The following is an 18,959-nucleotide window of genomic DNA, read 5'->3' as shown; positions in this document are numbered from 1 at the left end:
TGCAATTATTTTGGGATTTGTTGTAGGATTTAAAATGTGTATGAGCAAAATGTAAGAAATTATTAATTCTCTTGCTTGAAGAGTATGGAGAAGAAAAACTAAGTCTGTTTTATTTTAGCCATCTCCAGCAACTCTAATATTTCAGGACACGAGGCTTGACTTCAACTGTGTTGGTCTGATTTTGAAATGCAGAATAGGTTTGAAAATTGTCCACTAAACTACTAGATATTAAAGATATCCAGGAATGTAGAGAGAGTGAGGACAATTGGTTTTGAAGTTGAAGATTGGTCATGATATAGATGTAGATGAAGACTTGAGGGATCCAGTGGCATATGTTTCTGAAAATCAGAGCAGTGATTTACCTGTGAGAATGGAGATCATTCGAAATTATGATATTCTTCTGAGGTGGTAGCAGTGTGTACCATTTACAAAATTCAAGAATTCACTCAGGCTTCATAAATGGCATCTTTAAAACCCATGACCACTACCACCTAGAAGGACAAGGAAAGCACATATAAGTGAACACAAGCATCTGCAAGTTCCTCTTCAAGCCACTCCTCATCCTGACTTTGAAATACATTGCTGTTCCTTCAATGACTCTGGGTCAAAACTATGAAGATTTCTCCATAACAGCATTGTGGGTGTCCCTGTACCAAATGGACGACAGCAGTTCATGAAGGCAATTCACCACCACCATCATCTTGTGGGATAACCAGGGATGGGCAATCAATGGCTGCCAAAGCCAAGAAAGTCCACATCCCATGAATGATTTTTTTTTAAAAACATCCACATCTGAACCATTTGCTTTGTGAAAACAAAAGCTCTTCAGCTCTCCGTATGGTTGATCTGCTGTACATTCTCCAGATGTGGTTCATGACTTCAACCTTACATCTTTTAAGGATTATTTTCCTATAGTACATCCTGGGTTTAAGCCGAATTAAATTTTTAAAAACATCACTGTATTTGCTCTTGCACCATCTTTGAAGTTTTTGAAGTTAAATGAAAGGTAGAGCTATTGCCAGAATTTTGGTGAATCAAGGCACTGGACATTGCCAGGATTTCACATGTGGAAAATATGCGTGCAGACAAATTTATGTATTTTCCAAATGAAATTATGAAAAGAAAACAGAGCAAGCTACTTTGCTCAATGATTATATGATTGTACAGGAGAAGGTATTTGGATTGATATTTCTAGAACACTGAGCATTTGATTACACTGTTGGATTTTATATCATCTTAAGATAACTTCAGAATGTATTTGCTGGTTTGTCAATATTTTTATCCGTATGGTGCAATGCAACGCATTAAATTCAAACATAAATTAATGAGCTGGGGAGAAATGCTTGAGTAAATCCTGAACAGTATGACAAATGATTTAATTTGTCTTAGGTACTAGATTGAGAATATAGCTGAGAGAGAGAGATTAATTATGGATGCAGCAGCAGGGGCGAGGAACGCCTTAAAAAATTAGCGCACCAGAAAGCAAGAGGAATCTTAATTGTGGAAAGAATATGTATTCATGCTTAAAATGCCTTGCTTTTCTTGTCACACTTAAGCTATTTGCTCCACCTTTTTTTTTAATCCCTAATCGTTTTTTTTTTATTAATGCCCTTAAACTGTATAAATTCTATGCACTCGTGTGAGTATGCAGTTACACCCCTCACCATCAATTCCATTTAAACATGTAATCCCGACTTGTCTTGGGTGAGCATGTCAGACCTAACTTCATTCAGTCCCTAGCACCTTGGGTGAAGGGGCAACTTATAGTTTTCATTCCTACATGTTATATATAGTTTGTTTACTCAGGTAGCAATTGTTTCATAAGTTGGCAGTGCCCTTTTAAAAATTATATAGAACCTTTTGCAGATTGTAACCAGCTCAGTGTTCAACAGCTGTCATGAAATTGAATGGGGGAAAGCATAATATCTGAATCTTTTAAACAATTCTTGAATTGTGCTACTAATTTTTTGAGCCAAGTTAGCAGAGTGATGAGAGCACAAGAATGTTGGCTATCCTGTTTACAATGTGTTCCAGAATCCGCTAGAATCTACTTGTATTAAAAGCAGATGTTTATGTGGATTGATGTTTAATTCCTTACTAAAATCAGTGGATCTTAAAAACAGCACACTAAAATGGCTTCAGTTTAAAACTATAACATAACAAACATAAACTTCACTATCTTTTGCATCTTCATACCAAATGTGGCCCTTTTGTTTACTAGCTTCACTCATTTATTTTTAAATTTGCATCACTCAATCAATTTTCAGGTCTACCAGTTCATTCCCAGTTTCCTTTTATGAAGTGTTTAATTGTCACATGATAGAATTTATAGATTCTGAACCATGTTATCTAGCCAAGAATTCTATCTTCTGACTACCCTCTGTGCAAAGAGACCTTTTTTCTAACACCTGTAATTCTTTTTAACATCCATAACTTTGTACCTTCTATTTTTCTGAACCATGGCAGCAGCTTGTTATTTACCCTTCAATCCTTAATGACTGAGACCTCCGTCGTGGTGCGCCTTAATTTTCTCATTTCTACTAAAAGAACCCTGAGCATCTCAAGTCTTTCTTCATATCAGTAAGCAGGCTGAAATATTAAAAGCCACCAGATTAATCATTGATCATGGTTGATTTTATTTGCCTGTGTGAACACCAGGTTGCTAGGCTGCAGGTGACTTGTATAATTGTGTGACTGGAGACTTTGATGTTGAGTACAGAAGCTAAAGATGTTTTTGTGTGAGTGATTACAAGATAAGGAGCACAAGAGTCTCTCTAGGTTGTTGCTTTGGGATTTTGAAATGTGGCTTTGTGTATCATCATAGAGCCATGAGATCCTAGAATGACTATAACGCAGGAGGAAGATATTTGTCCCATTTGGGTCTCTCCCTGTAGAACATTACTGTCAGCACAATTCTCTGACTCTGATCCCATATCTCTGCTAATTCCCTTCCTTTGTGCTCATCCAATTTCCAGTTGAAATCATTGATCGTCTCTGCTTTCACTGCTTTTTAAGGCAGTGAGTTCCAAATTCTCACTATTTGCTCCGGAAAGCAAGCTCTTCCTCAGATTCAGCCCAACACCCATGCTTCAATGTTAAATCTGTATTCCCTACTTCTTGTGCAATCAGCCCGATGGAACAGCTTTTCTTTCTCTACCTCTCCAAACCTGTCATTGCCTTTACATAGTGCAAATTTCTCTTTACTAAAAATGTAAAATTTCTTTGAAGAATAAAGTACAAAATGTTCCATTCTGTTAGTTATAATTTTAAAAAGAAATCTTTGCCAAAACATAATTAAAATGCGTGGGACTAATTTAATGACCAGTTTACCAAACAAAAGCTTGTGATCTAAGCTGACCTCAATTATAGTGGCTTACAATTTACTGTCAGCTATTTAATGTGTTTTTTTTTTAAATGATCTAATTGAAATCACCATCTATCTTGCCATTCCCCACTCCCCAAAGTATGAGGAGTGGGGAAGCTGGAGTTTAATTTAAAATGCAATGTGCTGCAATTTGGTAAGGCAAATCAGAGCAGGACTTATACACTTCATGCTAAGATCCTGGGGAGTGTTGCTGAACACACAGACCTTGGGGTGCAGGTTCATAGTTTCTTGAAAGTGAAGTCGCAGTAGATAGAATAACGAAGAAGGTTTTGGTATGCTTGATTTTATTAGTCAGAACATTGAGTATCGGAGTTGGAAGGTCATGTTGCAGCTAAATAGGACATTGGTTAGGCCACTTTTGGAATGCAGCATTCAAATGTGGTCTCCCTGCTATAGGGAAAACATTGTGAAACTTGAAAGGGTTCAGAAAAGAGTTACATGGATGTTGCCAGGGTTGGAGGGTTTGATCTAGAGAGAAGCTGAATATGATGGGGTTATTTTCCCTGGCACATTGGAGGCTCAGGGGTGACTTTATAGAGATTTATAAAATCATGAGGAACATGGATAGGGTGAACAACCAAGCTCTTTTTCCCCAAGGTAAGGGAGTCCAAACTGGAGGGCATAGTTTGAAGGTGAGAGGAGAAAGATTTAAAAGGGACATAAGGGGCATCGTTTCCACAGAGAGTGGTGCGTGTATGGAATGAGCTGCCAGAGAACGTGGTGGTGGCTGGTACACATAAAGGGAGATGGGCAAATGCTGACAAATGAGACTATCTTATTTTAGGATATTTGGTGGGCATGGACCGAAGGATCTGTTTCTGTCCTTTACATGTCAATGACTATAGTTTTGGCAGCGCAATTTGGCTATAACATCACTGAAGAATTAGGGAACAGTATTTTCGAGAATGCTTACCTCTGTTCATAGTATTGCGATTCCAGCAGGGATCGATTCATGAACTTTGTTCTGCCCCTGCACTGATATCCGCGCTAAAATCTCCACGCCATTCTGCCCACGCACTGATATCCGCGCTGAAATATCCGCGCTGAAATCTCCACGACGTTCTGCCCCCATTCTGATATCCGCGTTAAAATCTCCATGCCATTCTGCCCACGCACTGATATCCCCACTGAAATCTCCACGCTGTTCTGCCCCCATACTGATATCCACGCTGAAATCTCTGCACCGTTCTGCCCACGCACTGATATCCGCGCTGAAATCTTCACGTTGTTCTGCCCACGCACTGATATCCCCGCTGAAATCTCTGCGCCGTTCTGCCCACGCACTGATATCCGCGCTGAAATCTCTGCGCCGTTCTGCCCACGTACTGATATCCGCGCTGAAATCTCCACGCTGTTCTGCCCCCATACTGATATCCACGCTGAAATCTCTGCACCGTTCTGCCCACGCACTGATATCAGCGCTGAAATCTCTGTGCCGTTCTGCCCACCCACTGATATCCGCGCTGAAATCTCCACGCTGTTCTGCCCCCGTACTGATATCCGCGCTGAAATCACTGCGCCGTTCTGCCCACGCACTGATATCCGCGCTGAAATCTCTGCGCCGTTCTGCCCACGCACTGATATCCGCGCTGAAATCTCTACGCCGTTCTGCCCACGTACTGATATCCGCGCTGAAATCTCCACGTTGTTCTGCCCACGCACTGATATCCCCGCTGAAATCTCTGCGCCGTTCTGCCCACGTACTGATATCCGCGCTGAAATCTCTACGCTGTTCTGCCCCCATACTGATATCCACGCTGAAATCTCTGCACCGTTCTGCCCACGCACTGATATCCGCGCTGAAATCTCTGCGCCGTTCTGCCCACGTACTGATATCCGCGCTGAAATCTCTACGCTGTTCTGCCCCCATACTGATATCCACGCTGAAATCTCTGCACCGTTCTGCCCACGCACTGATATCCGCGCTGAAATCTCTGCGCCGTTCTGCCCACGTACTGATATCCGCGCTGAAATCTCTACGCTGTTCTGCCCCCATACTGATATCCACGCTGAAATCTCTGCACCGTTCTGCCCACGCACTGATATCCGCGCTGAAATCTCTGCGCCGTTCTGCCCACCCACTGATATCCGCGCTGAAATCTTCACGCTGTTCTGCCCCGTACTGATATCCGCTCTGAAATCTCTGCGCCGTTCTGCCCATGCACTGATATCCGCGCTGAAATCTCCGCGCCGTTCTGCCCCGGTACTGATATCCGCGCTGAAATCTCCATGCTGTTCTGCCCCCGTACAGATATCCGCGCTGAAATCTCCACGCCGTTCTGCCCACGTACTGATATCCGCACTGAAATCTCTGCGCCGTTCTGCCCCCGTACTGATATCCACGCTGAAATCTCCACGCCGTTCTGCCCCCGTACTGATATCCACGCTGAAATCTCCACGCCATTCTGCCCACGTACTGATATCCCCGCTGAAATCTCTGCGCCATTCTGCCCCCGTACTGATATCCCCGCTGAAATCTCCACGTCGTTCTGCCCCCATACTGATATCCCCGCTGAAATCTCCACGTCGTTCTGCCCCCATACTGATATCCCCGCTGAAATCTCCACGCCGTTCTGCCCACGCACTGATATCCCCGCTGAAATCTCCACGCTGTTCTGCCCCCGTACTGATCTCCCCGCTGAAATCTCCACGCCGTTCTGCCCACGTACTGATATCCGCGCTGAAACCTCCACATCGTTCTGCCCACGCACTGATATCCGCGCTGAAATCTCTGCGCCGTTCTGCCCCTGTACTGATATCCACGCTGAAATCTCTGCGCCGTTCTGCCCCCGTACTGATATCCGCGCCGAAATCTCTGCGCCGTTCTGCCCCCGTACTGATATCCGCGCTGAAATCTCCACGCTGTTCTGCCCCCGTACTGATATCCGCGCTGAAATCTCCACGCCGTTCTGCCCCCGTACTGATATCCGTGCTGAAATCTCCACGCCGTTCTGCCCAAGCACTGATATCCCCGCTGAAATCTCTACGCTGTTCTGCCCATGTACTGATATCCCCGCTGAAATCTCCACGCCGTTCTGCCCACGCACTGATATCCGCGCTGAAATCTCCACGCTGTTCTGCCCCCATACTGATATCCGCGCTGAAATCTCCACGCTGTTCTGCCCACATACTGATATCCGCGCTGAAATCTCCACGCTGTTCTGCCCACATACTGATATCCGCGCTGAAATCTCCATGCTGTTCTGCCCCCGTACTGATATCCGCGCTGAAATCTCTGCGCCGTTCTGCCCCCGTACTGATATCCACGCTGAAATCTCCGGCCGTTCTGCCCCCATACTGATATCCCCGCTGAAATCTGCACGCTGTTCTGCCCCCATACTGATATCCCTGCTGAAATCTCCACGCCGCTTTGCCCCCCGGACTGATATCCGCACTGAAATCTCCACGCTGTTCTGCCCCCATACTGATATCCCCACTGAAATCTCCACGCCGTTCTGCCCATATACTGATCTCCCCGCTGAAATCTCCACGCTGTTCTGCCCCCCCGTACTGATATCCCCGCTGAAATCTCCACGCTGTTCTGCCCCCATACTGATATCCCCACTGAAATCTCCACGCTGTTCTGCCCACATACTGATATCCCCACTGAAATCTCCACGCCGTTCTGCCCATATACTGATATCCCCGCTGAAATCTCCACGCTGTTCTGCCCCCGTACTGATATCCGCGCTGAAATCTCCACGCTGTTCTGCCCCCGTACTGATATCCGCGCTGAAATCTCCACGCCGTTCTGCCCCCGTACTGATATCCGTGCTGAAATCTCCACGCCGTTCTGCCCAAGCACTGATATCCCCGCTGAAATCTCTACGCTGTTCTGCCCATGTACTGATATCCCTGCTGAAATCTCCACGCCGTTCTGCCCACGCACTGATATCCGCGCTGAAATCTCCACGCCGTTCTGCCCCCATATTGATATCCGCGCTGAAATCTCCACGCCGTTCTGCCCCCATACTGATATCCGCGCTGAAATCTCCATGCTGTTCTGCCCCCATACTGATATCTCCACTGAAATCTCCACGCCGTTCTGCCCCCATACTGATTTCCCCGCTGAAATCTCCACGCCGTTCTGCCCCCATACTGATTTCCCCGCTGAAATCTCCACGCCGTTCTGCCCCCATACTGATATCTCCACTGAAATCTCCACGCCGTTCTGCCCCCATACTGATATCCATGCTGAAATTTCCACATCGTTCTGCCCCCGTACTGATATCCGTGCTGAAATCTCTGCGCCATTCTGCCCACGCACTGATATCCCCACTGAAATCTCTACGCTGTTCTGCCCCCATACTGATATCCCCGCTGAAATCTCCACGCTGTTCTGCCCCCATACTGATATCCCCGCTGATATCTCCACGCTGTTCTGCCCCCATACTGATATCCCCGCTGAAATCTCCACGCTGTTCTGCCCCCATACTGATATCCCCGCTGAAATCTCCACGCTGTTCTGCCCCCATACTGATTTCCCCGCTGAAATCTCCACGCCGTTCTGCCCCCATACTGATATCTCCACTGAAATCTCCACGCCGTTCTGCCCCCATACTGATATCCATGCTGAAATTTCCACATCGTTCTGCCCCCGTACTGATATCCGTGCTGAAATCTCTGCGCCATTCTGCCCACGCACTGATATCCCCACTGAAATCTCTACGCTGTTCTGCCCCCATACTGATATCCCTGCTGAAATCTCCACGCTGTTCTGCCCCCATACTGATATCCCCGCTGATATCTCCACGCTGTTCTGCCCCCATACTGATATCCCCGCTGAAATCTCCACGCTGTTCTGCCCCCATACTGATATCCCCGCTGAAATCTCCACGCTGTTCTGCCCCCATACTGATATCCACGCTGAAATCTCCACGACGTTTTGCCCCCCCCGTACTGATATCCCCACTGAAATCTCCACGCTGTTCTGCCCATGTGCTGATATCCCCACTGAAATCTCCACGCTGTTCTGCCCCCATACTGATATCCCCGCTGAAATCTCCATGCTGTTCTGCCCCCATACTGATATCCCCGCTGAAATCTCCACGCCGTTCTGCCCCCATACTGATATCCCCGTTGACATCTCCACGCCGTTCTGCCCATGTGCTGATATCCCCGCTGAAATCTCTGCGCCGTTCTGCCCCCATACTGATATCCCCACTGAAATCTCCACGCCGTTCTGCCCACGCACTGATATCCGCGCTGAAATCTCTGCGCCGTTCTGCCCCCGTACTGATATCCCCACTGAAATCTTCACGTCGTTCTGCCTGTGTGCGGATATCCCCGCTGAAATCTCTGCGCTGTTCTGCCCCCGTACTGATATCACCACTGAAATCTCTGCGCCGTTCTGCCCCCGTACTGATATCCCCACTGAAATCTTCACGTCGTTCTGCCTGTGTGCGGATATCCCCGCTGAAATCTCTGCGCCGTTCTGCCCCCGTACTGATATCCCCACTGAAATCTCCGCGCCGTTCTGCCCACGCACTGATATCCGCGCTGAAATCTCTGCGCCGTTCTGCCCCTGTACTGATATCCCCACTGAAATCTTCACATCGTTCTGCCCGTGTGCTGATATCCCCGCTGAAATCTCTGCGCCATTCTGCACATGTGCGATGTCAACTGCCGACGGAGCAGCTTTCTGTGAGTTACTGTGCAGACAGCAGTTTTCTTACTTTTTTTTAAACTGCATTGTGTTAAATGTACTTTTGTTTCATTAATAAATATGATTTCAACCTTCATTCAGGCTGTGCTATACTTTGTTTTAGCTGAAAAATCACCCAAAAGTCTATCGTGAGTGATAGTTGTTGTTGGTCTGCCCCACCCCTAGTTTTCCCACAGACCCCATTACGTCTATTAAGCGAGGTTTCACTGGAACGCAACTACAGCATTATAGGAGAACTACATATATTTTTCTTTATTAAATCTTTCTTGATTGTAATTCCCTTCTCACTTCTGTGCCTGTCTAAGGGAAAAGCAGGATGCTGTATATTTTATGTGCTTACTAGATTAGGTTAGAACATCTGGTTGGCATGGACGAGTTGGACTGAAGGATCTGTTTCCATGCTGTACATCTCTATGACTCTGCGCTGGGGTTTTACTTCCATATAACTCTTAAGCCCTTGTTTAGTCAGCCATCGAGTCTCTTCAGTCAAGAGCAGCATTGCTCGTGATGTTTGACTGCTGCTTTGTGTTTGTTAGAATCTTTATTTTTGTGGTTGTTTTGATTCATGACAATATCTATTTTCTATATTTTTAATTACCTGTCAAAGTATCGACTTACCTTTAGTTTTGGCTTTGAAATACATAAGAACACTCCCTATTTTCCCAATGTAAATATTTTGTCCGGTTCAATCTGTTACTTAATCAACTATTAAAGGCCGAAACCCATGCAGTAACTCGAGGTATACGATGATTTGTAATGTTTGTTTCTTACAAGTTTGTTGAAACAGTACTGACTCTATAATATACGAAAACCTGACATTGCCTCTGTTAAAGTTAAAAATCGCAACACCAGGTTATAGTCCAATGGGTTTCTTTGGAAGTACTAGCTTTTAGCGCGCTGCTTTTTCATCAGGAAGCTGTGGAGCAGAATCATAAGACACAGAATTTATAGTATTATGTAGGTGTAAGGGGTACTGTACCCTTTGAGAGTTAAAGGACTGAGCAAGCAGAGTGGTGGAAAATTTACAACGTAACATTTGATCCAACAGCTAGCAGTACCTGGGTTGCTATGAGACAAAACAAATTCAAATTCAGCCAATTAGTTTAAATTATGTTCCAAAATACCAACTCCAATCAAGTTTGAATTTAGTATTTTGAAAATATTAACACCAATGAAATGATCTGATGCTTTGAGGTATAAAACCAAAAAACATTTAAACCAGCAATACAGAAATGATTTACCCTGTACGGTAATCTGTTGAAATTCGAGAGGCAAAGAACTATTCCCAAAAGTCACGATTTAAAGTAGAAATTAACAACTTTATTTTTTTAAAGTCTAACAGAGAATAATTAAATAACAACTATTTACAACTCCTTCCTCTATTCTGGATTAGTGGTGCTGGAAGAGCACAGCAGTTCCGGCAGCATCCAAGGAGCAGCGAAATCGACGTTTCGGGCAAAAGCCCTTCATCAGGAACTCCTTCCTCTAACCTATCTTCCATTTCCCCTTCTACAATACCAGTCCAATAAAACCCCCGATTAAGATTTACCAAAAAATTCAAATTTCAAAACCAAGCAGCTGATGAATATTCTCTTTGTATCTTCCTCTGTCTTCTTTTTAGGAATTTTGTTTCACAGGTTGTTGTTAGATAAAGGTATCTTTAAAAGAGCTATTTTTCAGGCAGTCTCGACATGCTGATGGCTTGGCAGTTGTCCCCCAATTGTTAAATCTTTTTGGTTTTATACCCCAAAGCATTGGATCATTTCATTGGTGTTAATATTTTCTGTTGGACCAAATGTTACGTTGTAAATTTTCCACCACTCTGTGCTTGCTCAGTCCTTTAACTCTCAAAGGTACAGTACCCCTTACACCTTCATAATACTATAAATTCTATGTCTTATGATCCCTCTCCACAGCTACCTTATGAAGGAGCAGTGCTCTGAAAGCTAGTACTTCCAAAGAAACCTGATGTTGTGTGATTTTTAACTTTGTCCACCCCAGTCCAACACTGGCACCTCCACATCTGTTAAAGTTGTGCATGCATCAAACGTTTGATATCATTTGTATTTTGTGTTTCCATTCTAAATGATGATGCTATCCAGTGAAATTGTAGTAGCTAACTTAGCTACCTTTGTTTATCAGGTTTCCTTTACTTTAAATGAAGAGCTCGCAAGTATCCAAACTACCAGCGGGAAGGGTGCACCAATTAGTGCACCCAGGGAGCATCCATTCACAATGCAGAGTGTTGGAGGACAGACGCTGTCAGTTTTCACAGAAGGACCGTCAGGTGAGAACCATAAAATGTGTAAATATACCTGATGTTCTGTTGTATTATGAAACAAAAATCAGAAATAGCTGGAGAAACTCAGCAGATCTGGCAGCATATGTAGACGGGGTGTAGAGTTCAAGTTATGGGGTCTCGTGACACTTCTTCAGAGCTTGAGTTTCAGATTTGCAGCATCTGTAGTTTGTTTTTTGTACAATAACTGATTAAGAGTTACACGTATTCTATGTCCATCTAAAATCGATGAGCTTAATAAAAAGCCAGGAGTTTGTGGTTATGACCTGGGAAAACTCTTGATGTTTTGGTTATACCCAGTAAACATTTTAAAGAACTTGCTGCTGGTTACTAGTTGACAACACTATGCCATTGCTTAAAATCCTTTTGAACTCTTTAGTAGGACAGATCATTCCAGTGATTCCAATAAAAAAGAAGTTCCAGTTGTTTTATGGGTTGAAGAGAGAAATTATGACTCCTCAAAATCAGATCAGGAATTGTAATGCTCTGTCCTCCTCATCCACATTGCTGCAGGCCTGCAGTACTTGTTAGCTGTATTCCAGCCAGTGTTAGCCTGTTTCACATCACCATAGGTTTCAGTTTGTGTAATTCACTTCCACTTCAAGTGTTTAGATTCCATTCCAGAATAACCAAGAGCTTAATGATTAAAGCTAATTAGATAATACTGCCATTGCTTGATGGGATGGATAGTCTTTGCAGATTTTTAATTTTGATATCGAGAGCATTCCCTAATACCTCAAGGAAAGTCAAGGTGAGATAAAGTGGTGTTAGGGAGTGTGGGCAATAATTAGATATTACAAATAAATAACTCTGTCCTTTTTTTTAATTTAAGTTCTATGATACAAATCTTTTTTTTGTAAATATATTTATTAGCAAATTTTTTTAACTTTACAAACATATAAAATTATTGAAAATACAATCAATAATAAAAAGAAAACAAACACAAAAACAATACTACTGTCTCTTAACTATTAACCTACCCTCTAATACAAAACAAACCCTAACACTGTCCAAAGCAACACCAAAAAAAAAGCAAAAAAAACACAAAAAAAAACACAGAATACAGAACAGCTGTGCTCGGTGCAAAGCTCCCAAACAGAGGAACGGGAGCATTATATACATACCCGTATTAACTCAGGAGACCCCCTCCAGGGCCCAGGGCTTGACAAATTTAACCATCCTGGTTAAACAAACGCCCTAGTTAAGATAACTGACAAATCTGTTTCCAAATAACTCAAGTAGGGCTGCCATGTCTTATAAAAATGGTCCGTTGTGTGGTGCATCATGTTTGTAAAAAATGTCCAAGGGACTGTGCTCCATAATTAATTTCTGAAACCCAGCAAGCCCGGCGGGTTCTCAGACACCCAATTCATCAGAATATTCTTCTGTGCACAGTATGCAAGAATATTAAATAGTTTCTTCCCATGCCCATCTAAAGATGGTAAATTTGGTAGACCTAAGAGGAGAGATATCAGATCTACTTTGACTTCAGTCCTCAATACCCTCCCTGTCTCTTCCGCCACAGCGCTCCAATAAACACAGAGCCTGTGGCATGTCCAGAAGCAATGGGTAAGAGTACCTACACTTCTTTTACATTTGGGGCACACTGAAGATGCCCCTTTTTTAAACTTTGCCAAGCGGTCTGGTGCCAGATGAGCCCTGTGTCGAACTTTTAACTGCGTAGCGGATGTCCTATTACAGATTGAGATCTTTTGAGTATTCTCCCATATGACCTCCCATGTTTCAGAAGAGATCTCCACTCTGAGCTCTTGCTTCCAGACCTCTCATAACTGGTTAATATCCTGCCAGGACCTGCCACCCAGCAGGCGATAGAGGGCACTAACCAAAAGGGTGCTTGTGGAACGTAGCAACAACCTCTCTGTATTGAGCTTATAGGGCTTAGTGAGAAGCGTAGTCTTCTTCTGGATGAAATCCCTAACCTGAAAAAAATGGAAAAGATCTCTGCTGGGTAACCCGTATTTGCAGCTCAGTTGCTCAAAAGACATCATAACCTCCCCCTCAAACAAGTCTCCCAAACTAGAAACTCCTCTCGCTGTCCATCATCCCTGGTCGGAACCCTGGCATGCCAACTATAGCTGTAAATGGCGAACTCTTGGATAAACAACCCTCACTCTGACACATTGCCCTCCATGCCTTGACTGTACTAATGACAATGGGGTTCCGGCAGTGGTCCATAACTGTCCTCATCTTATCCATGAACAATAGGTTAATAAGAGGCCTCAATATCCAGCCATATTGAGTTTGGATCGTTACCTACCCAATCACAGACAAAGGACAGCAGGGAACTCAATTGATACCTCCTGATGTCTGGGAAATCAACTCCTCCCCCTCCTTGAGGCAACTGCAATTTAGTAAGTTTGATGAGGGGCGGGCCACAATGCCAGACAAAGGAACCAAACCACCCCATAAGCTTCCGTAGCGTTGACCTGGGAAACATTATAGGGAGCATACGCATGGGATTAAGCAAACAAGGAAGAACATTCATCTTAATGAGAGATATTCGGCCCAGCCATGAAATTGGAAGAGCCTCCCATCTCTGGAGATCTCGCAAGTGAGCAAAGTTAGTCCGAAATAACAGATCAAACTTGGGGGTAATAAAAATGGCTAGGTACCGGAACCCTGCCCGTGACCCTTAAAAGGGAACTTAGAGCCACCTTCAACTTCTAGCACGTCCTTAAGGTTCCCCAAAGGCATAGCCTCCAATTTTGCAAACTTAATCTTATATCCTGAAATAGCCCCAAATGAATTGATACATCTTATCAAATAGGGTACCGAGGTCATTGGGTTCGATGAAAACAGAAGGACATCATCCGCATACAGTGTAATCTTGTGTGCACTCGATCCCACTTCTGGAGCAGTTATGTGGATGTTCTGACAAATTGCCTCTGCCAGCGGCTCTATCACCAACATAAACAACAATGGTGAGAGGGGGCAGCCTTGAAGACTACCCCTAACGATCCTAAAATTCCCAGACTTCACCCTATTGGTGATGACCGTGGTCAGAGGGTGGCGATATAAAACCTCCACCCACCTAGCTAAGAGTCCACCTAACCTAAACTGTTCTAAGACATAAAAAAGATACGGCCATTCCACCCGGTCAAATGCTTTCGCTGCATCTAAGGAAATCACCAACCCCTGAATCGATCGTTGCTGACAAACGTGGACCATATTCAGCAACCTTCTAATATTATTAGAGGACCTACGGCCCCTTATAAAGCCTGTCTGGTCCTCTTTAATAATATGGGGCAACACCCTTTCCATTCTCAGCGCCAGGATCTTGGACAGAATCTTTAAATCTGAAGTTAGTAGAGAGGTGGGCCTGTATGAGGCACAATCCTCAAGAACCTTCCCCTTCTTAAGAATTAAGGAAATATTAGCTTCTCTCAAAGATGGTGGTAGGCATTCATGCATATAGGAGTGACAGAATCCCTATAAACTCCTTATAAAACTCACCCGGAAGACCATCAGGGCCAGGTGCTTTCCCACTCTGAAGTTGCCTAGCTGCCTCCTGTATTTCCTGAACTGTCAAGGGGGCACTAAGGAGAGAGGTCTATTCCAAGGTTACCCCTGGGAGATCCAGGTTCTTAAAAAAGGTCTCTATTTCAGCCCTCCTGTCTTTGCAACCTTCAGACTGATACAATTCAGAGTAAAATCTCCGAAAAGCCTCATTAATCTTTTTAGCATCGTATGTAAGGACCCCGGCGCTGTCTCTGATTGCAGTAATGGATTGGGGAGCATGCTTTTTCCTAGTCAGGTACGCTAAATACTTCCCTGGCCTATCACCATATTCAAACAGCCTCTGTCTAGCAAAAGCAAGTTCTTTCTTTGTGTTTTGTGTCAGTATTGAATTCAAGGCAGCCCGGTCCGTTGTAGCTTAGTCACCGAAGGCTGCACAAAATGTGCTGCCTCCACGGCTTTCAACCGTGTCTCAAGTAGACGCTGCTATTCCTCATTCTGTTGTTTCCGGCTAACCGAATAGGAAATAGCTGGCGGCATGGTGGCGCAGTAGTTAGCACTGCTGCCTCACAGCGCCAGAGACCTGGGTTCAATTCCCGCCTCAGGCGACTCTCTATGTGGAGTTTGCACATTCTCCCCGTGTCTGCGTGGGTTTTCTCCGGGTCCTCCGGTTTCCTCCCACAATCCAAAAATGTGCAGGTTAGGTGAATTGGCCGTGCTAAATTGCTCGTAGTTTTTTTTTTAGATTACATTACAGTGTAGAAACAGGCCCTTCGGCCCAACAAGTCCACACCGACCCGCCGAAGCGAAACCCACCCATACCCCTACATTTACCCCTTACCTAACACTACGGGCAATTTAGCATGGCCAATTCACCTGACCCTGCACATCTTTTGGACTGTGGGAGGAAACCGGAGCACCCGGAGGAAACCCACGCAGACACGGGGAGAACGTGCAAACTCCACACAGTCAGTCGCCTGAGGCGGGAATTGAACCCGGGTCTCAGGCGCTGAGAGGCAGCAGTGCTAACCACTGTGCCACCGTGCCGCCCAGTGTTAAGTGAAAGGTTAAATGTAGGGGAATGGATCTGGGTGGGTTGCGCTTCGGCGGGTCGGTGTGGACGTGTTGGGCCGAAGGGCCTGTTTCCACACTGTAAGTAATCTAATCTAAAGCTAATCCCCTATCAAAGGCCTTAGCAGTCTCCCACAGCATGGACGAACTACTAGCTGTGCCTGAGTTGATAGTCGAGAATTCCTGAAACTCCTGCAAAAAGTATTCCACAAATTTGGAATCCTTAAGGAGAAAAGGGTCCAAACGCCAGTGCCGCAAACCTAGCTCTTCACTCTTAGCCTTAACCTCCAAATATACTGCCACATGATCAGAGATAGCCATATTCCCAATTTTACAACTCCTAATCGGAGCCAGAAAGAGGTCAATCCCCGTGTGACATTTATGTGGGTTTGAAAAAAAGGTGAAGTCCCTGTTGGTAGGGTGAAGACATCTTCAAATATCCACCAGCCCCAACTCCTCACATAAGTCAACCACTTGCTTGGCCTGCGAAGAAATAGTTGGGGGCCCACAAGGCATCCTGCCCACTGTCAGATCCAAAAGATAATTAAAATACCCCCCCCCCCTATAATAATGTGCCGTGTTCCAAAAGTACTCAACTTAGAGAAAGCACTAATCAAAAATTTGAGGAGATGCGCTGGAGGACAGTAGACATTTAAAATGCCATATTCCTCCCCATGTATCGGGGCTTTAAGTATCACAAACCGTCCCTGCTCATCTTTCACCTGCTCTAATAATGTGAACGGAAGATTTTTCTGGATAAGTACCGCCACTCCCCTACTTTTAGTAGTAAAGGATGAAAAGAATACTCGGTCATGACCGCCCTGTTGTAATTTCAGGTGTTCCCCAACATCAAAATAGGTTTCCTGCAACAAAGCGATATCAACCCTTTCCATCTTAAGGCTAGAAAGCACTTTTTTCCTTTTAACAGGCGAATGACTTCCCTTAATGTCCCAGGTGCACCATTTAATAAGACACTTAGCCATATTCCCCCCTCAGACACCCTTGAACCCCTCTGAGGGAGAACCCTGCTTACAAAGCACCGAGCATAAGTAAATAAAGACTCTTAGAATCGAAAAACTATATATACAAAAACTACTCTATCGTAAGTATGAACAGCTATTCCTACCAAAAGACTACAAAGAAAACCAACAAGAGCACCTTGAATTGAAGACTCTTCCCCCTGCCCATAGGGGGCGCTCACCCTACCCATCCCCTCCTTGATAGCTCCTTCAAACTCGGACTGTGCCCCAGCCTTAGGCCAGAAAAAAAGCAAGGAGATGATCCTTAAATTAACAGAAAAAAAGACAAAGTCAGGGTGAGCACTTCACCCATCCCTGGCTTCATGTCACCCCTACTTGAGACTAAAAGAGAAGCAGAACAAACAAAAAAAAGGGGACAGACAACAAAGAACATCCACAAAATTTCCCATCAGAAAATCCAGTTATTAAAAAAAATTAGGAACAACTTATTCCGAACTCTTCTCCCCCTTTTCAAAAAGGAAATTATTAGGGAGAAAGAAAGGAATAAGAAAAAGGAAGGGAAAACATGGGGAAAGATAGAAAAGAGAACAAACATTAACCATATTCTTCAGGCCAATCCGTCTATTTTAAAGTGTCCACAAAGTTTTTAGCCTTATCCGGCGAGTGAAATGTATAAACTGAGTCCTTGTGGCTGAAACAAAGCACTGCAGGGTATCTCATGGAGTACTGGATGCCCAGGTTCCTCCGCCTCATTTTAACTTCATCGAAGGACTTCCTCTTTCGAATTACAACTGCAGAGAAATCCTGGAAAAACATGATTTTTGACCCCTTGTACAGCAGTGCCTGCGGATCTTTTCCCAGGGATCTGGAAGCTCCTATGACTTTTTGCCTGTCCTTATTTGAATGGAAGTGCACTAGGACCAAGCGGGGGTGCTGCACTGGGCCTGACCTATGCACTGTAATCCGATAAATCCTTGCAATCTGAAGCCTGCTGGACTCGATGTGAAGGCCCAAAAACTTCAGCAGCCAGCTTTCAAAGAAGCTGACTGGCTGCTCACCTTCTTCACTTTCAGGGAGCCCGACAATTCGGAGATTTAACCCCCGACCTCGATTTTCGAAGTCATCGATATGGTTTCGCAAGGCCCGCACCTCGCTCCAACACCTGGATCTGACCGGATGAGGACTCCATCGCAGCTTCCGAGGCATTAGTCCGACCCTCCACCCTTTCCCCGAGGCCCTGGATTTCCTGCTCATGCTTCTGCAGCATGGATGCAATAGGTTGGACCTGGGCACGAGTCTCCCCACAGATTTCCTCAATCGCAGCCGCAACTTTCAAGGTAAGTCTCTCCATTGCCGCAGCTAGTTCCTGTGAGTCTGTGAGGTCCCCGGGGGGTTCAGGAGAGGCTGTTGCTGCAGTCTCTGGTATTGTAGGTGCTGCAGGGGAGTGTCCTCCCTGCTGCTGTTTGCTCACTCCTTTTCCCTTTGGCATCCTTCCCACTCTCAAATATTAGCAAATATGTGATCTGTAAGGTTTTAAACTAATAATTCCACCACATAAGTTGGCCAGGGATGGCAGAAAACACCAGTATGCCTTGGCTGTTAGGCAGAGCTGTCCACAGCAGTTCTACAGAATCACTGCCATCTTGCTGAGTCGATATAAATCTTTTTAATGTGATTTCATTATAAATTCCTTCATAGTGAAACTACCTTGGTACATTTGTTATGCTGTCAATATGTTATCTTCCTATGAGGTGAGGTAATAATTACAGCATGTCAAACAGTGGCACATACATTCCATTGCAAACGTGGATATAGAAACTTGTGATGGGAAATGTTAGCCAAAAGTGCATCCCGTCATTAGATTCTTTAACATGTACAACACCTAACCATAGAGGTGCTGTCTTTTGCAGGTAAGAGAATAAGGGGTCTGACATTCATTTTGGATGTCAGAGGTAATGCCAGTATTGCAAGCAGTCTGATTCAACCTGAATCCCTAGTCAGGAATAGAGATGGGATGAGTAAAGAGGGCGCAATGCTGTGGCAGGATTCAAGAAGGGTGACTTCCAACTTTTTGGAACACAT

General features: G+C 44.7%; 1 protein-coding gene across 1 annotated transcript in view; it reads left to right on the top strand.

The window, feature by feature from the left end:
• The window catches only part of gtf2f2a (general transcription factor IIF, polypeptide 2a), a 117,870-nt gene that overhangs the window by 28,523 nt on the left and 70,388 nt on the right, over positions 1–18,959 (top strand). The window contains exon 4 of the mRNA XM_087993056.1: positions 11,193–11,337. Within this exon, the coding sequence (XP_087849182.1) occupies positions 11,193–11,337 (145 nt within the window). The remainder of the gene's footprint in view (positions 1–11,192; positions 11,338–18,959) is intronic.

This window comes from Chiloscyllium plagiosum, unplaced genomic scaffold (genome assembly GCF_037043375.1).
Source record: "Chiloscyllium plagiosum isolate Xiang-an unplaced genomic scaffold, Cpla_swu_hap1 HiC_scaffold_12, whole genome shotgun sequence".
In the NCBI taxonomy this organism is placed as follows: domain Eukaryota; kingdom Metazoa; phylum Chordata; class Chondrichthyes; order Orectolobiformes; family Hemiscylliidae; genus Chiloscyllium; species Chiloscyllium plagiosum.
The sequence above is the reverse complement of the archived record's forward strand: the minus strand, read 5'-3'. Positions and strand labels throughout refer to the sequence as shown.